At 37.6% G+C, this 17,837-nt stretch overlaps 1 protein-coding gene across 2 annotated transcripts; it reads left to right on the top strand.

Moving 5' to 3' along the window:
• The first annotated feature begins 139 nt into the window (after positions 1–139).
• On the top strand, positions 140–14,104 carry LOC139116068 (26S proteasome non-ATPase regulatory subunit 14-like). 2 transcript variants are annotated; one of them, XM_070678578.1, is made up of 8 exons: positions 140–216; positions 548–729; positions 9,964–10,083; positions 10,525–10,595; positions 11,102–11,252; positions 12,073–12,255; positions 12,626–12,751; positions 13,085–14,104. In XM_070678578.1, exons 2-8 carry the CDS (start codon positions 604–606, stop codon positions 13,244–13,246), a joined length of 939 nt encoding a protein of 312 aa, XP_070534679.1. In that variant the 5' UTR covers positions 140–216; positions 548–603; the 3' UTR covers positions 13,247–14,104. The 2 variants fall into 2 exon arrangements, with proteins under 2 accessions (XP_070534679.1, XP_070534680.1); XM_070678579.1 differs by having other exon boundaries at positions 141–258.
• Positions 14,105–17,837: the final 3,733 nt, after the last annotated feature.

The following is a 17,837-nucleotide window of genomic DNA, read 5'->3' as shown; positions in this document are numbered from 1 at the left end:
TTATTTAAACGAAATATGACATTTCGACTTCTACATTCAATGGTAAAATATTCCAAGTGTCAGTTTTAGAAATTTGATATTAATAAAGTAAACTTACCTCCCCTATTTCAAATACTGCATCCTGAAATTATTGGAGAACAGGAAAACCAGCAAACAAACGGAAACGTCGCCATTTGTTTCCAGAAACCAGATTCTCGATTCATACAGTCTGTGTTTGTAAGTATAAACGACAGGAAAGATTAAAAAAAGAAAATCTAGGTAACTTTGCATTCATTTGATTCAAGCACTAAGCGTAATATTGTTTGATTTCATTCATCTACAAAGCAATTCAGAGTCTTGTACGGTTTAAATTTGGGTTGACGCTGCAAGTCAACTCTCTAGTCAATGACTTGCAGAAAGCGTGTATGTACACTACTTTTTCCAGTTCGTTTGCTGATATTGAATTATACCACTCTGTTTCGGGAACTAGAATAGCTGTGCAGTAGTTCGACGTTATTAACTTGGTAATTTCACCTGCTAAATTCGTTCGTTTTACTAACCATTACAGGCCAGCCAGTTTTGTCATTGCTGGGAATTGCTCGATAGTTCTACGGAGTTGCCGCCATGGATCGTTTACTGCGTCTCGGTGGTGGAGGCTTGTCCGGACTTGGTGGGGGTACTCCACCAAGTGATGCACCCATGGTAGATACAGCGGAACAGGTTTACATATCTTCACTTGCTTTACTGAAGGTACGTTTTTTCTTGGTACGATCCGTATATGTAGCCACCTTCAGCTCACAGTCAGTCCGTCCTTTCATATCTCCGTGCTACATGTATGTTATTGTGTTGCATTTTGACGGTCTCTGAAAAGTCAGGTTAGTTTCTTCATAAAGGTAGCACTTGCTACCTCAATAGTTTCTCTGAGGGAAAGTCAACACTTGTTAATTTCTCCTTCTAAAGTATAAACTTTACCTTAGTGACACAACATAACCCTGTTATTGCTTCAAGCAGCATATGTGGCCCAAAATGAGACAACGTTTTATATGAGCACACTACACGACCGGTCGTACGACTCAATTTCGGTCGCGAATGTTCAGTATTAGGCGCCGTCATGACAGATTTAAACACGCATGCGTGATGAGGTAATTACCACAACGGTGAGGTCTACCAACCGGGTGTTCTTTCCGACACCAGAAGTTGGGCGAATTTTAACTAATTTTTTCATTCAGGAACCTTCCACGACCAGTTGTCATGTTGTGGCCTTCAGTAGCGTTGGTTTTCCCTTTAATTTTTGCTCCACGACCGGTCGCAGGTCGTGGCTTGATTTTTTTTGTTTTTCTTCCCCACGACCGGTCGCAGGTCGTGGCTTTATGCAAAGTTGATTAATTTTGCCGTTCTTTTCCACGACCGGTCGCAGGTCGTGGATTTTTGCAAAGTTGATTAATTTTGCCGTTCTTTTCCACGACCGGTCGCAGGTCGTGGCGTGATTATTTTTGTCTTTCTTCCCCACGACCGGTCGCAGGTCGTGGCTTTCAGTAGAGTTTTTTTCTGTGATTTTTCTCCATGACCTGTGCTTGTCGTGACTCTTAGTTTTTGACCTTTTTGCTCCACGACGGGTCGCAGGTCGTGGCTCTTAGCAGAGTTGTGTTTTTCCCGCATCTTTCTCCGCGACCGGTCGCGGCTAGTAGTTTTTGACATTTTTCCCGGCATTTCTTCTCCACGACTGTATACTGGTCGGAATGGATATGAAGTTAGATTTAATATAAAGTTCAATCTTCTTGTATTTCTGCACGGCTTCAGCCATGCACACGTCGCTAGTGTTGTGGGTGTCCCCTTAGCAATAGCGGATGTAGCGCATGCGTTAAGCCGGCAATGTTTTATGGGTCAAGGTCAGCCTACGTATGCAGTCGTTATAATCGGTCTGGTCAGAGAAAATCATTACGATTTGAAGTCGTAAAATTAACAAGAAATGACCGTAGCATAAATGTTTTACATTTGATTTAACAAGAGAACAACTTTCAAAAAAACACTAGACAACTTTGCGATGTGCAGATGGTCTAAAAGCATGTGTGTCCATGTACAGCCTGACTGAGTGATATCTGGAGGTTCGAACATCGCCGACAAATTCACACTTCAATATATTACTTTTCGGAGTTCGTTGCTGAATATCACAGTCTTACTTAGGCCTACCAACATCAGATTTCTTTCTAACATTTTTGTCCAGCCTTTTCATTAATTTTGTTTGCCCGACCTGATGTTTTCATAATACGTTTTTGACTCGGACAATTTGCGTAATTATTGCATATTGTGTCGTGCATCAAGTCATATCACCGTACCGACATCGATAAAATACGATTCTCTCATACCCCTTTCCTTCTCAGATGGAAACCTAAGCATTCAGACATTTTGCCTTTCCTAATCTGATGTCTTAGATGCAGGGACTCATCAGTTTCTTTGGTCAGGGACCCTATGTTTGATTTTGGTGAAGGGGTCACTTTGTTTTTGAAAAGTTCACTGGGTAGAGGAGGGAGTGTCTGTGTGTTTTTGAGACTGGCTCATGATCACGAAAAATGCATCATACCAACCAAGAATTCGATCATTTAGTAGCATTTTAGGGCCCTTCGGGCGCATAACTTTACTGTACCAGAGATAAATATCAAAGACGGATGTTTGCAAATTCACTCTCTTTTGCAAAGCGTATTGATTTATGAAATCTGCAATCGTTTGATAACCTGATTAGGTGCGTTCAGGTTCTGGTGAAATTTGCATGATTGTATTTGCTAGGTAATTTTTTTTTCGTTTTGGTCAAAAAAATTGCCCTTCGAAAGTGCTGGTCAGATTGCTTTGAAACTTGGCATGCATGGTCCCTAAGAGTAACCTGAGTCAGGTTTGTTCAAATTGGGGGGGGGGGGGGGGGGGTATCATTCTTAAAATTTTATAACGTTCCCCATTTTTGGTTGAAAATAGTTTCATCTCTGAAATTGCTTGTCTAATTTTGTTAGACTGGTATGCATATTCCAAGGGGTGACCTCAGTCAGCTTTATTATTCTATGTCTGACACGGATGGCATTCAGCTTGACTGTCAGTTTTAGATTAAATTTTGTTAAGAGTCATTGCAAAGGGAAATTGTCAACAGTAATTGCAGTAAGCATATCCATTGTCAAATCGTCATGTTGGTGAATTGCACTTTTGCATGTAAACATTAAAGCAACAATTCATTAAAATTATTAATTTGGTCTATTTCAAACTGCTATAACTTATACAAGAAATTATGTGATTCTGAATGATTTTAATATTTTTGCAAATTCCACACCAGTTTAATGATCTAGAAGTGAACATCATCAGACATTTCTTGATGATATCAAAATATCAAATGAAAATATATCTGTGCTAAAATGTTATCATAGTCATTAAAACAATGCACACTCTCAAGCAGTGAGTAATTTAAATGAATATATATCATTGGGTCTTGTTTTACAAGAGTTGTGTTTGGCCAAACCCTCTGGTCTCAAGAAAAATACTCATACTCAAAATGCTATTCAGCATGCGTGACCACAACTATGACATACAAGTAACACTGGGGCCAATTGTATCTACCCTGCCAGTTTGCTACTTCTGCACCATTTTTTTTATTCTTGTGGCAAAAACATTTTGGTCATGGAAGACTGCATAAATTTGCCACATGAGAGGCTTGTAGCTTATGACAAGCTCTCATACTGTGAACACTAAAATGAATGCCGCAGAAATGTTCTGTACCTGTTGTAATATACACTTCACTTTGCTACCAGATTTTTAGAATTCAATTGATGCCTTATTTTATTTCTGGTGGTAAAAGTTTACCATCTGAAATGAAAAAGTATTTCTATCCTGGAAATGTCATGCAGGTTATACAATAAAAACTGAACAAATACTTCTTCAATGTAAAAACTATCAGGAACATCATACAAAACATCTTGATTTGTGAAAATAAGAACCCCTGAATGCCGAGAAAGCTGTAATTGCCACGCTTGAGATTATAGACTGGCTAAAAGTTGCTCAAAGTGGCTACAAGATTTTTAATTTGGCTAATCAGTTGGCTAATCATTTTGGTGACTTAGGGGGAGCCCTGAGTACGGCAGTCTATCTGTTAGTCAGATTGTCTAGAAAATATATCTCAAGTATCTTAAATAAACCTTATATACGTTGGTTGCTTTGTAGCTCATATCTGGAATTGTAACCTAGGTGGCTGACTCCAGTGACTCGCCATTTTCAACAAAAAACGTAGTATGCAAGTAGCCAAAGGTTGAGTCTTCAAGAAGTTATTGCTGCAGACCTTGTAAACAACCAACTTTTTCATTTGCAAGTATGAAGGGTGACATAAATATACACACACAAAAAAATTTTTTTATCTGTATAGAAAGCAAACTTGGCTGCGTAATATAGCAAGGTCAGTCTACTAATTACCAAATCTTACATCAGATTCAGTTGATGTAAGTAACGTATGCTGTGAAAACCAGATATGAACTGAAAATGCTCACATGTTTCATTATATGTTGCTTCAGTATATATTGCGTTTGTCTGTGAATTTAAATTTTTGCCATGTTTATGAACCTGAATGGATTTTGTAAGAGTAGACTCTGCTGAAAACCAATTTTCACATGTTACCTTTGTCTTCATTTATATGTAATTATTGACAATACAGGGACCAAATATTCTCTACATTAATTCCATGCAATACAATGCAAAGAACAGAACACCCTTACTTTGGTATGGTTGATTTGATTGTATTGCTGTTTTTGATGTACCAAGCCGCACGGTGGTGTATATGTGTGTGTCTGTTGCAACAGATAATGCCGAACATGACGTACTTCGATGGACAGTGCATCAAAAAGTGTTCAAAACACTTGACACTATCGAATATTACAAGCTATAGGCCTACAAGAGCTAGTGTGTTCTACCACATGTAATCAAATACATGTATGAGCAAAGTGTCAGTGACACTATTTTTCTTTCCGGGAGCCAAGTTATAGTTTGTTTTCATACACCTTCTTTCAAATTATTTTTTCTTGTTCTGTAATATCAACGCTCCCAAAATTTAAAAGGCTTAAAATAATGTTGTACTACTAAGCGTTAAGATTGTTGAAATAGCTTGAATATATATGTATAGGCCAAAATGAATTTTAAACCAAAATTTCATGAATTGGCAATAACATGTCTGCGTTATTTATTTGCATGCTATATTGACTGACAGAAGTCTGGGGATTTCTGTCTTTCATATACTGAATAAAAATCATGTCAACTAAACAGAATGTTTATAATGTAACTTTAAAAGTACACACTCACCATTTTGGCTAGGTTGGGACCACCCTGTTTTCAAGGGCTGTTGTGGGGGGGGGGGGCTTTTTATTTTCTTCAATGGGGATCAGCCATTTTTTGATGTCCTATTAATAATCCACCAACCCCCAGGCTGAAGAAACTAACCAGTCCCTATGGTAGTCCACGCCTTGAAATTCAAAGAATTTGGCACTTGCCAAACTTTTTTCAAGAAGACTTTAAACTGTTCCCTCTTCAAAGCAAGAATAAATATCAAGGACCACCGTGCAAAATTTGATACAAGAGAAACAAATACCTAATATTTCCCGACACGTGAAAATCAAAATGACCTCTGTATGAGTGTGAACTCTGTGGGAAAAAATAACATTTTCAATTTTAATGAAGCTAGTGTAAACGTTATTTACTCCATGAGCTTCTAAATGAATCCCCACAAGTGGAAGACCAAAATATATACACCTTTAAGGGTCGAAATATCTGCCATGGGGCATAATTAATATGAGGATATGATAGGACTTCCAAATGTCAGAAAGTTGTGTAATTTTTGTGTCTTTTTCGTTCCCTAAGTAAAAAAAACTATGAAGGTAGACGATCACATTAACGAGGATTCCCTTTCTCGTTAATGCTCTTCTCCAATGGATTTCATCGCATATGATACTGTTTCCCCAATTACGAGGTATGTCTACACTCTCCCATGATCATCATTAGATCTATGCTAATAAATATTATAGGCGATGGCATCCATTAGAACTATGACAAGAAATAAATGTTATATAATTGTGACGAACTTAATTTGCGTTTTCATGTCAGACCTATAGAGTTAGATGAGAGCTGATTAATAAAACCACATCAAATGCTACAGCACAGTGCATGCTCACATGTATATAATTGAGAAAGCACCGCAGGATTTTACTATTGTTATTTTTTTGATCAACTTTCTCATTTTTTTCTGTAAGGCTTTTCTTTCCTTAAAGGGAGTTGTGCATACATCATTAAAGTTAAGGGACCGTTCAGTTTTTACGGCCGGGGGGCCGGCAAAATCCAGGGGGTCATCGTAATTTTGGAATCCGCAATGGGGGGTCATCGCTTTTTCACTGGTAGGAAAGGGGGCGTCACCACATTTTCAAAAACATAATACCTACAATAAAGTTTACTTTATGCCATGGCCATGATCAATCTTTTTTACCAGCTGGGCGCCTTCGGCGGCCCACTACAAAAAATATACTTTATGTATAACCCATGACCCTCTAAATGGGCAGACGCCTTTGGCGGCCCACTCCAATTAGGTTTACTTTAGGTGGCGTTCAGTTTTTACGGCCTGGGGGGCCGGCAAAATCTTGTCGCCGGTGTTCAAAAAAATATAGACCCCCCTGCATTTTTTGTGAAAAAAAGATGACCCCCCCCCCCTTTGTTAGATGAAAAAAATTGATGACATCCCCCCCCTGAAAAATAACCAAAATCCATATGTCAAATTTACCCGCATGGTTTGGATTTGAACTCCGTTGCGCGGCGCACTTTATTCCTGTAGCAGAGATGCCAGTGCACAAACTTCTCAGCCACATCCATTGAAACATCTGTTAATTATGACGACTGTAAGGCAATTTTTAACTTCATTTCCATAGACAACTCATGTCTATGGACATTGTATAAAGTAAACTTTATTGGAGTGGTTCGCCAAAGGCAGCCCTCCGGTTAAGAGGGTCATAGGCCATTACGTAAAGTCAACTTTATTCTAGTGGCCCTATACATAACTGTCTATGATGAAACTAAGTTTATTTGTGTACACTTGATTATTGATATTTAAGCTTATGTTCTTGTACGTTCTTGATTAGACTAGAGTGGTTACAAGTCCATGGTTGTGCAAGAAATTATATTTTGGAATTTCACCGAAACGTCGATTCACTATGCATGGCGGTCTATGAGAGAACTATGCACAATTTTTTACCATATAAAACTAACAAAATCTTTGCATTTATGTACATTTGATAATTGATATACACTTTTTCACCTATTGCATTATGCAATTTGCATATGTTTTTGTCACTTGTCTTTTATCAATTATAACTGTTCAAAGTGTTTAATTTATGATACCACTGCATCTTCTTTGCTTGTGAAACTTGTAGATAGGCCTAATATGTACGTATTTAACCCTTTGAGCGCCAAAGTCAATTTTTGTCACCTTTATAAAATATACCCAAATCTATTTTTTCCAATTTTTGCAAAAAATTTGATAAGACAGTGTTGCCAATGAAATGTGATGTACATTTGATAAAAATTATCAAATCATTACAGAAAAATTTACAAAGACTAAAATTTTGGCAGGAAAAATTACAGCACTCAAGGGTTAAAAGAATGGGTGTATTTTATTGGTGGTTTCCTATTCAGGAAATATCAAATGGACAATCAATGGTTTGGCCATAAAATCAGCTCCTGTCAAAAGTGACCCTCCCCCGTATAGGTTTCTAAAAAGTGACCATCCCCTTGAACAGTTTTCTAAAAAGTGACCCCCAAATTCCCCTGGCCCAGCCCCTGTAATTACTGAAGGCTCCCTAAGCTTATTAAACCTACAAGTTTTTACACCCAGACGATCGAGTAATGCCCTCCCCGAGATAAGAGCTGACATCCCATTCGACAACACTCTATCACACCCGAGACCATACCCGAGACTTGCTGCGAAAACGAGCCCTGCCACTCCTTGACATGTTCTTTGGGAGTGACCAAGCTACCCGAGTGGCAAAGGCTACGGATTCGCAGCAAACCCGAGACATGAAATAAAGTCTTCAATACAGCCGCATCATTACTGTTCCTGCAAAAACTCTATCCGATGCAGTGAGCAACGCAACGTGACTTTCAAAACCCGAACATATCAGCTTAATCGCTAGCGATCAACGAAGCATTCATGGGCGTAAAGAAGAGTCGGAGACATGTATTTTACGGCGTTTAGGTGGATGGCATCATCCACCTAGCATCGTGTTTGTCTGTTATGCATTCGCTAATACTATGATATGATAAGACGACAAACGATGACGATGTATAACTATAAACAGCACGTCCAAAACTACACATAGACGGAGCTCTCACTGTTGTTGCCAACTCTAAACTCTAAAACGATGCCCCATGTTGGAGAGGTCAGGGGTCAAGTTAGCACGGTACGCAGCATGCAGCAAAATACGGAACAGAAAGGCATTTGTCCACGCGTATCGACGTACGACAAATGTTACGCATTTTTGTCTCAAAAACGGCAAACAATCGTAAAGTATGTGCCACGACGGAAAGTTGTCGGGGAAAATTCAACACAGCCACGACCTCAAGCTCGGAAAATACTGGAAAAAAAAACACAAAAAAAAAACTAAACTAAAGCCACGACCTTGCGACCGATCGTGGAAAAAAATGTTGTAAAATAAGCTTATCACAGTATTTAAATCCGCGACCTTGCGACCGGTCGCGGAGAAAAATATCTGCAAAAATTGAATCGAAAAAGCCACGACCTGGCGACCGGTCATAGAAAAATATGTAGTAGAAAATCTCAGTATTTAAATCCGCGACCTTGCGACCGGTCGCGGAGCAAAATATCTGCAAAAATTCGAAAAAGCCGCGACCTGGCGACCGGTCGTAGAAAAATATGTAGTAGAAAATCCAAGTATTTAAATCCGCGACCTTGCGACCGGTCGCGGAGAAAAATATCTGCAAAAATTGAATCTAAGAAGCCGCGACCTGGCGACCGGTCGCAGAAAAATATGTTGTAGAAAATCTCAGTATTTAAATCCGCGACCTTGCGACCGGTCGCGGAGAAAAATATCTGCAAAAATTAAATCTAAAAAGCTGCGACCTGGCGACCGGTCGTAGTAAAATATGTAGTAGAAGATCTCAGTATTTCAATCTGCGACCTGGCGACCGGTCGCGGAGAAAAATATCTGCAAAAATTGAATCTAAAAATCCGCGACCTAAAGTAACAAATGAAAAAAAAAACACGAACTGGTGACTTATCGTCATGAAATATGTCATTGCACTTGTGATTCAAGGGTGCCGTGTCATGTATATTGATCCACTCGCAAGTTAATACTTTATCATAGCACCAACATTACAACTAGATCCAAAGTGAATATTTGCTGTCATTTCTGAAATGCGTTTAATTCAATAAAATAATGGTTAACCGTGTAAGTTACGTGTCTTATTCATTTTTCTTTCATGCTTGTTCTTTACCCAATGACACACAAGCTACAAGCTTTTATGTAGCGATGTAGTACGCTGCGCCGCCGAATTTCGTTATTACCGCACATCCGGGTACTTTACGTGAAGTTGACCCTTATTACATTTGTAACAATACTATTACGGCCTACACGTACATACATAGCACGGTATGCCGGGTTTCGCAACTGAAGATTGCGACTTGAAAATGGTCGTACGACCGGTCGTGTAGCGGACCCATCTAAAACGTTGTCTCATTTTGAGCCAGGTATCTCAAGCAGGCATATGGTGTCGGTATTTGTACTGTGTGCCAGCAGTTCACCAGTGCACCACGAAGATTCTAATATTTCCAGTCCAAATGCTATTTGTCTTTGGCATCATAACATTTAAACCATGGTGATTTCCATCATGTTCTCGAATAATCTTATGCATACACTCACAATATTCCTTTCATGTATCTTATATTTTCATTCATGTCTGTTGTAGATGTTGAAGCATGGCCGTGCTGGAGTTCCAATGGAAGTTATGGGTTTGATGTTAGGAGAGTTTGTAGATGATTACACAGTCAGAGTCATTGATGTTTTTGCTATGCCACAGTCAGGAACGGTGAGAAGTTAATTTCATCCTGTTTACCTTACAATAAGTATCTCACCTGTTCAGTGCTTTGTTTGCCAGGTTGCTTGTGTGATAACAGGACGGTGACTACAATAGGGCTCCAAAGTGGAGAAGTGAATATCAACACTTACAGTGTAGCTCAAAGCTTTGATGTGAATGTGTCTGCAAAGTAATGCGCATTACATGATTTAGATAAGTCAAAATTTAACATGATATTCATAAATGATGTACCTCATGCTTGTTTAAGGCAAAAAAGAAACTTTGAATTATCTGAAATTTGTTAGTATTTATATAATTATGAGCTTCTCTTCCTGAGTTTAAGATTCCAGCAAATCATAAAACAATATTTTTGTTTAAAAGAAGAATTAGTGAAAAAGCGAAAAATTAACAAACTTGAAACATCTTGGATTTTCTCATATTATTTACTAACAGGGAGTTAGTGTAGAAGCAGTAGATCCAGTATTCCAAGCCAAAATGTTAGACATGTTGAAACAGACAGGAAGGTAAGTGGGGATTCTGTAGAGCTAGAGTGTACCATGCCTATTTAATTACAGATGTGATCTCTGAGTGATCTCTGTTGTACGGTAACCATATCTAAAAGATCAATGATTGTCATAGAGTTGCAATGAGAGCTTTGTCGTACAAGAGGTGTACAAGTGCCAAGATCTACATGCAATGCGATACACAGGGATGTAGGAAAGTTTGGGTACAGGTTGCAAAAATAAAAGTACCATACAGGTGATTAAAGCAGAGTATCTGCACATAAAGTTTGTGCAAAGTGTCCTGATTTTTTACTAAAACTAAATTTTCACAGCCAGCAAATTTTAGCTGACAGCCGGTTGTTTTTGCCAGCTGCCAGCTATTTTCTGCATCCCTTTATAAACATGTGCCATTGTTTCGAAGAGGCACAGGATTTTGACGTGTTTGATTGGAATAAAAATCTCAAATCAGTACTTTCTCAGTGTAAAATTGCCTGTTAATTTATATCTAATCTATCACACTTTTGCAGACCTGAGATGGTGGTCGGCTGGTATCATTCACATCCAGGGTTTGGATGTTGGTTATCTGGTGTAGACATTAACACACAGCAGAGTTTTGAAGCACTTTCAGAAAGGGCAGTTGCTGTAGTAGTAGATCCAATTCAGAGTGTAAAGGGAAAGGTAAGAAATTCTATTTTGTCCAAAAAGATAGTTGACAATAAGTTCTGTGCAGGTACACCTTTTGGTATTAAAATTTCATTGAAAAGTAGATTGGCACCCGGTTGCATGGCATTTCTTGGCAGTAATGTATCTACTGTCTTTGTTTTTCTTAGCAGCTGTTACTTGCTGGCCCAGCAACTGGTGTACATTACAAACGCCCTCTAGGGTTACAAAAGGTCTATTTTGTCCATGGCATAAGGGTAGTCAATAATTAGATGCAGTACACCTTTTGGTGTTAAATTTCAGTGAGAGGTGTAATAAAAAGACTGTGGTAGCTTTACAGTATGTTGATATTACTTCAATGTCATGTTTGCTGTTGTACCCATTCAGTGCCCAATGCAACTAACACATATATGCATTAACTATCATTGATGCATGAATGAGAAAAAACAAAACATTCCTGCCAACATCACCAAACAACAACTGGCTTCTACATGTATATGTTTGCAATATTATATTCAGTGTACCAGACTGCTGCTAGGACTTCTGTTATTAAGTTGGCAGAATGACAAGGGTGTGCTCGATATAGATAGTCATCTCCAGATAAACTGTAACCAGCCAGAGAGTGTCCATTAATGAAACGGCAGTTGGTTCTTTTGTATGTTGGTGAGCAACCAGACCTGAACACACAAAAGGTAAAGTCCTTTCATGAACCCAGGAAGCAAATTATTGGATCAGCTGCTCTTTTATCAATGAACCAACCATTAGTTTCAGACAACATGCCTAAATTGTTGCCTTGTATAACCGTTGAGTGTCTTTCATCTGATCAATCCCATCACAGGTTGTCATTGATGCATTTAGATTGATAAACCCAAACATGATGGTGTTAGGGCAGGAACCAAGGCAGACTACATCAAATCTTGGTCATCTACAGAAACCTTCAATACAGGCATTAATACACGGACTCAACAGGCATTACTACTCCATTGCTATCAATTACAGGAAAAATGAACTTGAGCAGAAGGTATTGTATATTTGTATTCATAAATAAACTACAAGTAGTTTTCTCTTGCATGATATTCTACTCTTGCAAGAAGATTAAAGATTTTTGTGTAACAGATTGAAGATGGCATATCATATCATTTATCTGAAAGTAAAAGAGATTTCTACATGTCTTATTTCTAATAGACATGCCCTAAAAGTTACCGGTTTGTAAACTGAACATATACACAACAACATAAAAGCAACTCTGAGTGCCAAATATATTCTCCAAATGACAAACTATGGTGAAAGTGTGTGCTGACAAATATGCTCCTTTATCTATGTTTGATCATTCTAATGTCTAAAATTATACAAGAATTAATAGTGACATGTCATCCGGTCATGAATTTCAGATGTTGTTGAATCTTCACAAGAAAAGTTGGATGGATGGACTTACATTAAATGACTACAATGAGCACTGTTCATTAAATGAGAAGACTGTCAAAGAAATGTTGGATTTGGCCAAGAGTTACAACAAGGTGAGACTACAATAATAATTTAGCAGCTTCCTTAAAGGACTAGCATGTATTTTGCACTGTGTAGACTTCGTGTATTTTTATACTTGTCGATCAATGCATTTACCAGCCCACAATTTATATTTTAACTGCAGGAATTAAAATTTACTTGTACTAGTAATACATAATTCATAATGTCCCAGTATTTAAATTTGAAATATGGTTGTGTTAGAGTCGCAGGCACATGCGGCTGTGAGCATGAGACGCATTGTAGCTGTGATGGCAATAATCATCATTTGGCATGATGCCAACAATAGTTCCAGAGTATTAATTTGATATTTTTCTGTGACATTGCAGGCTGTTGAAGAAGAAGATCAAATGACACCAGAGCAACTAGCAGTGAAGAATGTCGGTAAACTGGACCCAAAGAGACACTTAGAGGAACATGTTGAAGTTTTGATGACGTCCAATATAGTTCAGAGTTTAGGAGCCATGTTAGACACTGTACTTTTTAAGTAAATGCTTACGCAACTTAATGACATCTTAATTCTTTTGTATTGATGTTCAGACAGCCAGCCCATCAGTTTATGTCATGTATGCCATGAAACATGCAGAACAACATATGCTAGCTGAGTGATTTCCTCCTGGACAGTTTTCTGTATTGGAGGATTGAACTTTGACAGATTCTATGAAGGATATAAATACAAGTTTATCTCCTAGGTCCTGTAACCTTAGTTTTTATTTTAAAAAATTACTATCCACTCACTTGCAGGATTGAGAATCATATTACCAGTGTTTAAAGTGAGTAAAGTGTTGATTTGGTTGTATCTGCATGTGGCAATACACCCCTCATCTTTTAGCCAAGCGGTATCATGAAGTCATATTGTAGGAGGTATAATATTGCATGAATAGGTCTGTTTCTTGTATATCCACCATACTTGTTTAACATTACAGAACTTACAAAGGTATGAAGTTGTATTTTCCAATCCAGTACATCAGTGTTTGACAAACATCAAACTGAACTGTGACTTTCATAATCTGTCAATGTGCAGATGTGAAAATGGTACCAATTATGAAGACTGGGCAAAACTTTAATCTTAAAACATGTTGTGCAAGAAGTGAACTAGATTGCCATGCTTTGTAATAGCATAACAGGTCAAAGGTCATAAAATATGGCCGTGTGATGGTAAAAATGGATGATTCATCACATTTTTCAGTTCCTACTTCCAGACCTTCAAAACAAATTCTGCATATTTATAATATTAATATTTTGTTCTCATGTATGTAGTACTGCCAACCAGCATACAGAAACCAGTGAGAGATATTGTTACAACTTGTACATCTTTATTCAAGTAATAAAATCTGAATTTCTAGATACTTCTTCATGCCTTTCATTCCACGAGTATAACTTTCAGGTTTTACATGTACATGCCATTATTATACACCTACTGCCGTAACCTATGGGAGTTTGACCATCCAATAACTTTCCGTATTTTGTATAGTACGCGGAGTCCCGAATACGGGAGACGTGCGACGCGCCTGTTTGACCTTTGACCTAGCAATTATCGGGTGTAAACAAACTATTTTACGGTGAGTTATAGACATAATAACAACTTCCACCAAAATGTATTCGTAGTATAAGGTTTAAAACAGGCTGAACACAAAACTGAGTCTAAATGCAATTGATTTTTTAAAAAAACTAATTAAATTGAAAACATTCAGCGAAGTTTGCTTGTACTGCACTGAAAATTAATTGGCTTCGTGCCAACGCAAGGGACTTGTACTACGGAGCAGTAGATAACTCGCCTTCCACTCATATCGCGCGTGCCGCATCCCTCAAAATTTACCATAGAATTAGTTTATACGGACGATTAATGGAAGGAAGTGTATAATAATAGGGTTATACACAAAATACGGCCCTTTATGGACTTAGCGGCGAGTACGTCACTCACTGAGCCCTCGTCCATACTGGGCCGTATTTTGTGAATAACCCTATAATATCAGAGCTGCTGGCCCTTTTATTTCTGTCTGTTCAAAGTAGTAATAAAATTGAGTTGACAAAATGTCTCTTACATTCATGTGAAGACATAGGGATGATAACGTAAAATCCACGTTGTATATATGTTTGGTTCAATACATGTACATTTGCGCTGGAAGTCGTCAGCTTATAAGCCAATGAACATTATTTTTGCCAAGATTATAGAAAGCTGTCACTTGTGTTTGCAATGGCATATTGTGCATTGACAGCATAATGAAATTTGGTATCTGTGAATTTGGTTTAATCCAAGGTAAGATCTCTTGATTTTGGTCACATTAGATTTGGCAAGCATGCAACTAAGACACTGCACACTGGAAGATCCATCACCAAAATACATCATGTTTTGTATATTTCAAGATGTTTATTTCTCTTTGAAACTAAATACAGTGAAAAATGCTGACATCTCAGTCATCGTACACACACAAATCATAAATGTAAATTCCATTTTGATTTCAATTCACATGTGTAAGACACTGCCTGATTACTGGCACAAAGCTGATGAATAAAAAAAGAACATTATTTACCCCATATAGGAGAGTACCCATGTCCAACAAAATTGCACATACACTATGGCGTCATTGATGACCGATATGCAACGTTTCAAATGAACCACGGGAACAAAGTAATTTTCCCTCTTTGCCCACATTCACTTTCTGTCGTATTACCTCACAATTAAATAAACAGACTCAACTTACATTTCACAATAGCTCAGTATCATCCAAATCTACATAAAGTTGATAAAAAATTTGAGATCACGTAATAATGACATTTCTCTCTACCAACTAACATATGATTGAACATGATACCAGTGAATATCAAATATGCAATATGCATGGATGACACAGTGGAAACATTTTCCAGAAAACTGGCAGTAGTCTAAGTTTTATCTACTGTTCGATAACCAAAACTTGCTATCAAATGAGGGATAGATCCCAGATTAAATAAGCATTTAGTATTTAGCATGATTGAAGAATGTTAGAATCAAACTTGGCAACTATCCTGTGGAATGTGTTCTTAGCATGAAAGGCAAGTTGATTACCACTGTACAGAGCTTGACCCTGTCATCCTTCCAATGCCCCAAATCTTTGAGTAAGACCTGGATACTTTATAATTCGCGATGACTATCTTACAGCCCTTCTGTTCTCTAACAGCTCTGATATTCTAGCACAGTGACAAATCCTCAACAGTCTACCAAATGCAGGGTCAACTGAGCAAGCAAGGAAATCACATACTATGCCCGCTCATTGACAGATATGATCAGCTTAGTTGTTGACAATGCTGAAGTGGTCTAAACAGGGTCATGGCTTAGCAGCTGAGGAGCTATGAGAGAGTATACCTTACAACTACGACACAAATGGATCAAATTTTGTCCCCACTGTGATTTCTCTGTATATCACCACATGGAAATTTTTTTACAAGTTCTGTCAACCCTTTCTGTGGCAGTTTCTGCTGTACAGTTCAAGCCTAACTTCACCACAGCTAGCCACAGGATGAAACCAAAATTTAGTGGTGAGAGGATCAGAGATGTGCTATTTCTTTGGAATAATGCAAGTGAATACTAAAAATCAAATTATGGCCCTTGCATGCCTTTCCCCAAAGTCTCAATGCAGTTCTTCAGCTCTTCTATTTGAACATAATGAGCTTGTGTTTCTGCAACTTTTGAAATATCTGCCATAGTAAATACTGTATACTGTGTGGACTCTCCAAACTAACAGAACATGGTTTTACAAAATTGAATAAAGGACCAAGTGTTTTCTCTTGAAAGTTAGAGGTACAGAGGCCAGCTGAGAAAATTGCATGATTTAATAAATAAACGTTACTTAAATGCAGCTTATGATAGAACAATAAAGATATTACACTGTGCTTTACTGGGTTACTATGTTCAAATATTCTACAGTGAATATAGTTTATTATCACAACATGAAAGATCTGAAGTGATATTGATAGGGTTTTACTGAATAATGGTTGCCAATTAATACATTCAAACGCTTACACTGTACATGTACATGTATCTGTGAAAAAAAGGAAATCTAACAATCAAGTATGTGCCAACAGAAAAATAGAAATCTTCGAGACATTTGCACACTTTGTGATTAAAGAGTTACAGGATTTTCTACTGGTATTATAAACCAAAGCAAATCATTCCTCTTATCACAACAGTATAAAGATTTTGATTCATGGAGCATCATCATCAGCTTTTGAGTTCACACATCAAGTAACTGCCCTATTTCAAAACAAGGAGTGTCCAATCTTAACATTGTCTGACATTCTTTGAATTTTGAGACAACCAACACACTGACGATGCAAAGAGTACTAGGAATGGTGAGGCTGCAGACTACTGGACACACGTGGTTGTAACTATAAATAACCACTAAACTAGAGAGTCATATTAGAGTCCAGTTGGGTTAAATATATAAGAAAGCCCTCTAGGAAACTTTTTCTGGTGACTTAAGAGTTTTGTCTATTTTCTTGCAGTCATCTCTTTTCATGAAATGTAATAAAATGCCCATCTCAACAAGTATTGTGTTGTTATGCTCCATGACTCATTGGCATGTAAAACAAAAAAAATTCCATTTATATTGTTCTTTACAACAGGAAATCACATTATCTACCCTTTTTGCTATCTAGGATTAGAATATATTACACTCATATATTAATTATTTACAATAGGAGAATCTTTGAAATTTTTAAATAAGTGTAATTTTTTTAAAGTCATAAAATGGTCAGGAACCTTCTCTACAAATCTCTGTATGCTTTTCATTAAGATTCTCCTAGTATCAAATTAATGTTACCAAAAATTTAAATGTCATTGCATAAAAACAAAGATTTATAAAAAAAAACAAGCCTGAAATCTGATGATAAGATAGCATGACTACATAGACGTTACTGGCGAATATAGAGGGTTAATTAACTTGCTTTATAGAAATTGCAGACTTTGTTGAAACAACATGTTTAATTACAGACCTTTTTATGCAGATATCAAAGATAACTATTGAAAATCTAGAGGGTTGAATATCAAAGTACGGTTGTGTACTGGAGTTAAAGAAACAATGTAGATTTTGTTCGGTGGAA

Source organism: Ptychodera flava, chromosome 17, assembly GCF_041260155.1.
Source record: "Ptychodera flava strain L36383 chromosome 17, AS_Pfla_20210202, whole genome shotgun sequence".
Taxonomy (NCBI): Eukaryota; Metazoa; Hemichordata; class Enteropneusta; family Ptychoderidae; genus Ptychodera; species Ptychodera flava.
The sequence above is the reverse complement of the archived record's forward strand: the minus strand, read 5'-3'. Positions and strand labels throughout refer to the sequence as shown.

Bases quoted from the DNA above. Each gene is read 5' to 3' on its own strand.
- LOC139116068 (XM_070678578.1), top strand. From the start codon at position 604: ATGGATCGTTTACTGCGTCTCGGTGGTGGAGGCTTGTCCGGACTTGGT. The intron at 10,084-10,524 runs GTGAGAAGTTAA...ATTTACTAACAG, and splicing joins CTATGCCACAGTCAGGAACG to GGAGTTAGTGTAGAAGCAGT. The intron at 11,253-12,072 runs GTAAGAAATTCT...ATCCCATCACAG, and splicing joins TTCAGAGTGTAAAGGGAAAG to GTTGTCATTGATGCATTTAG.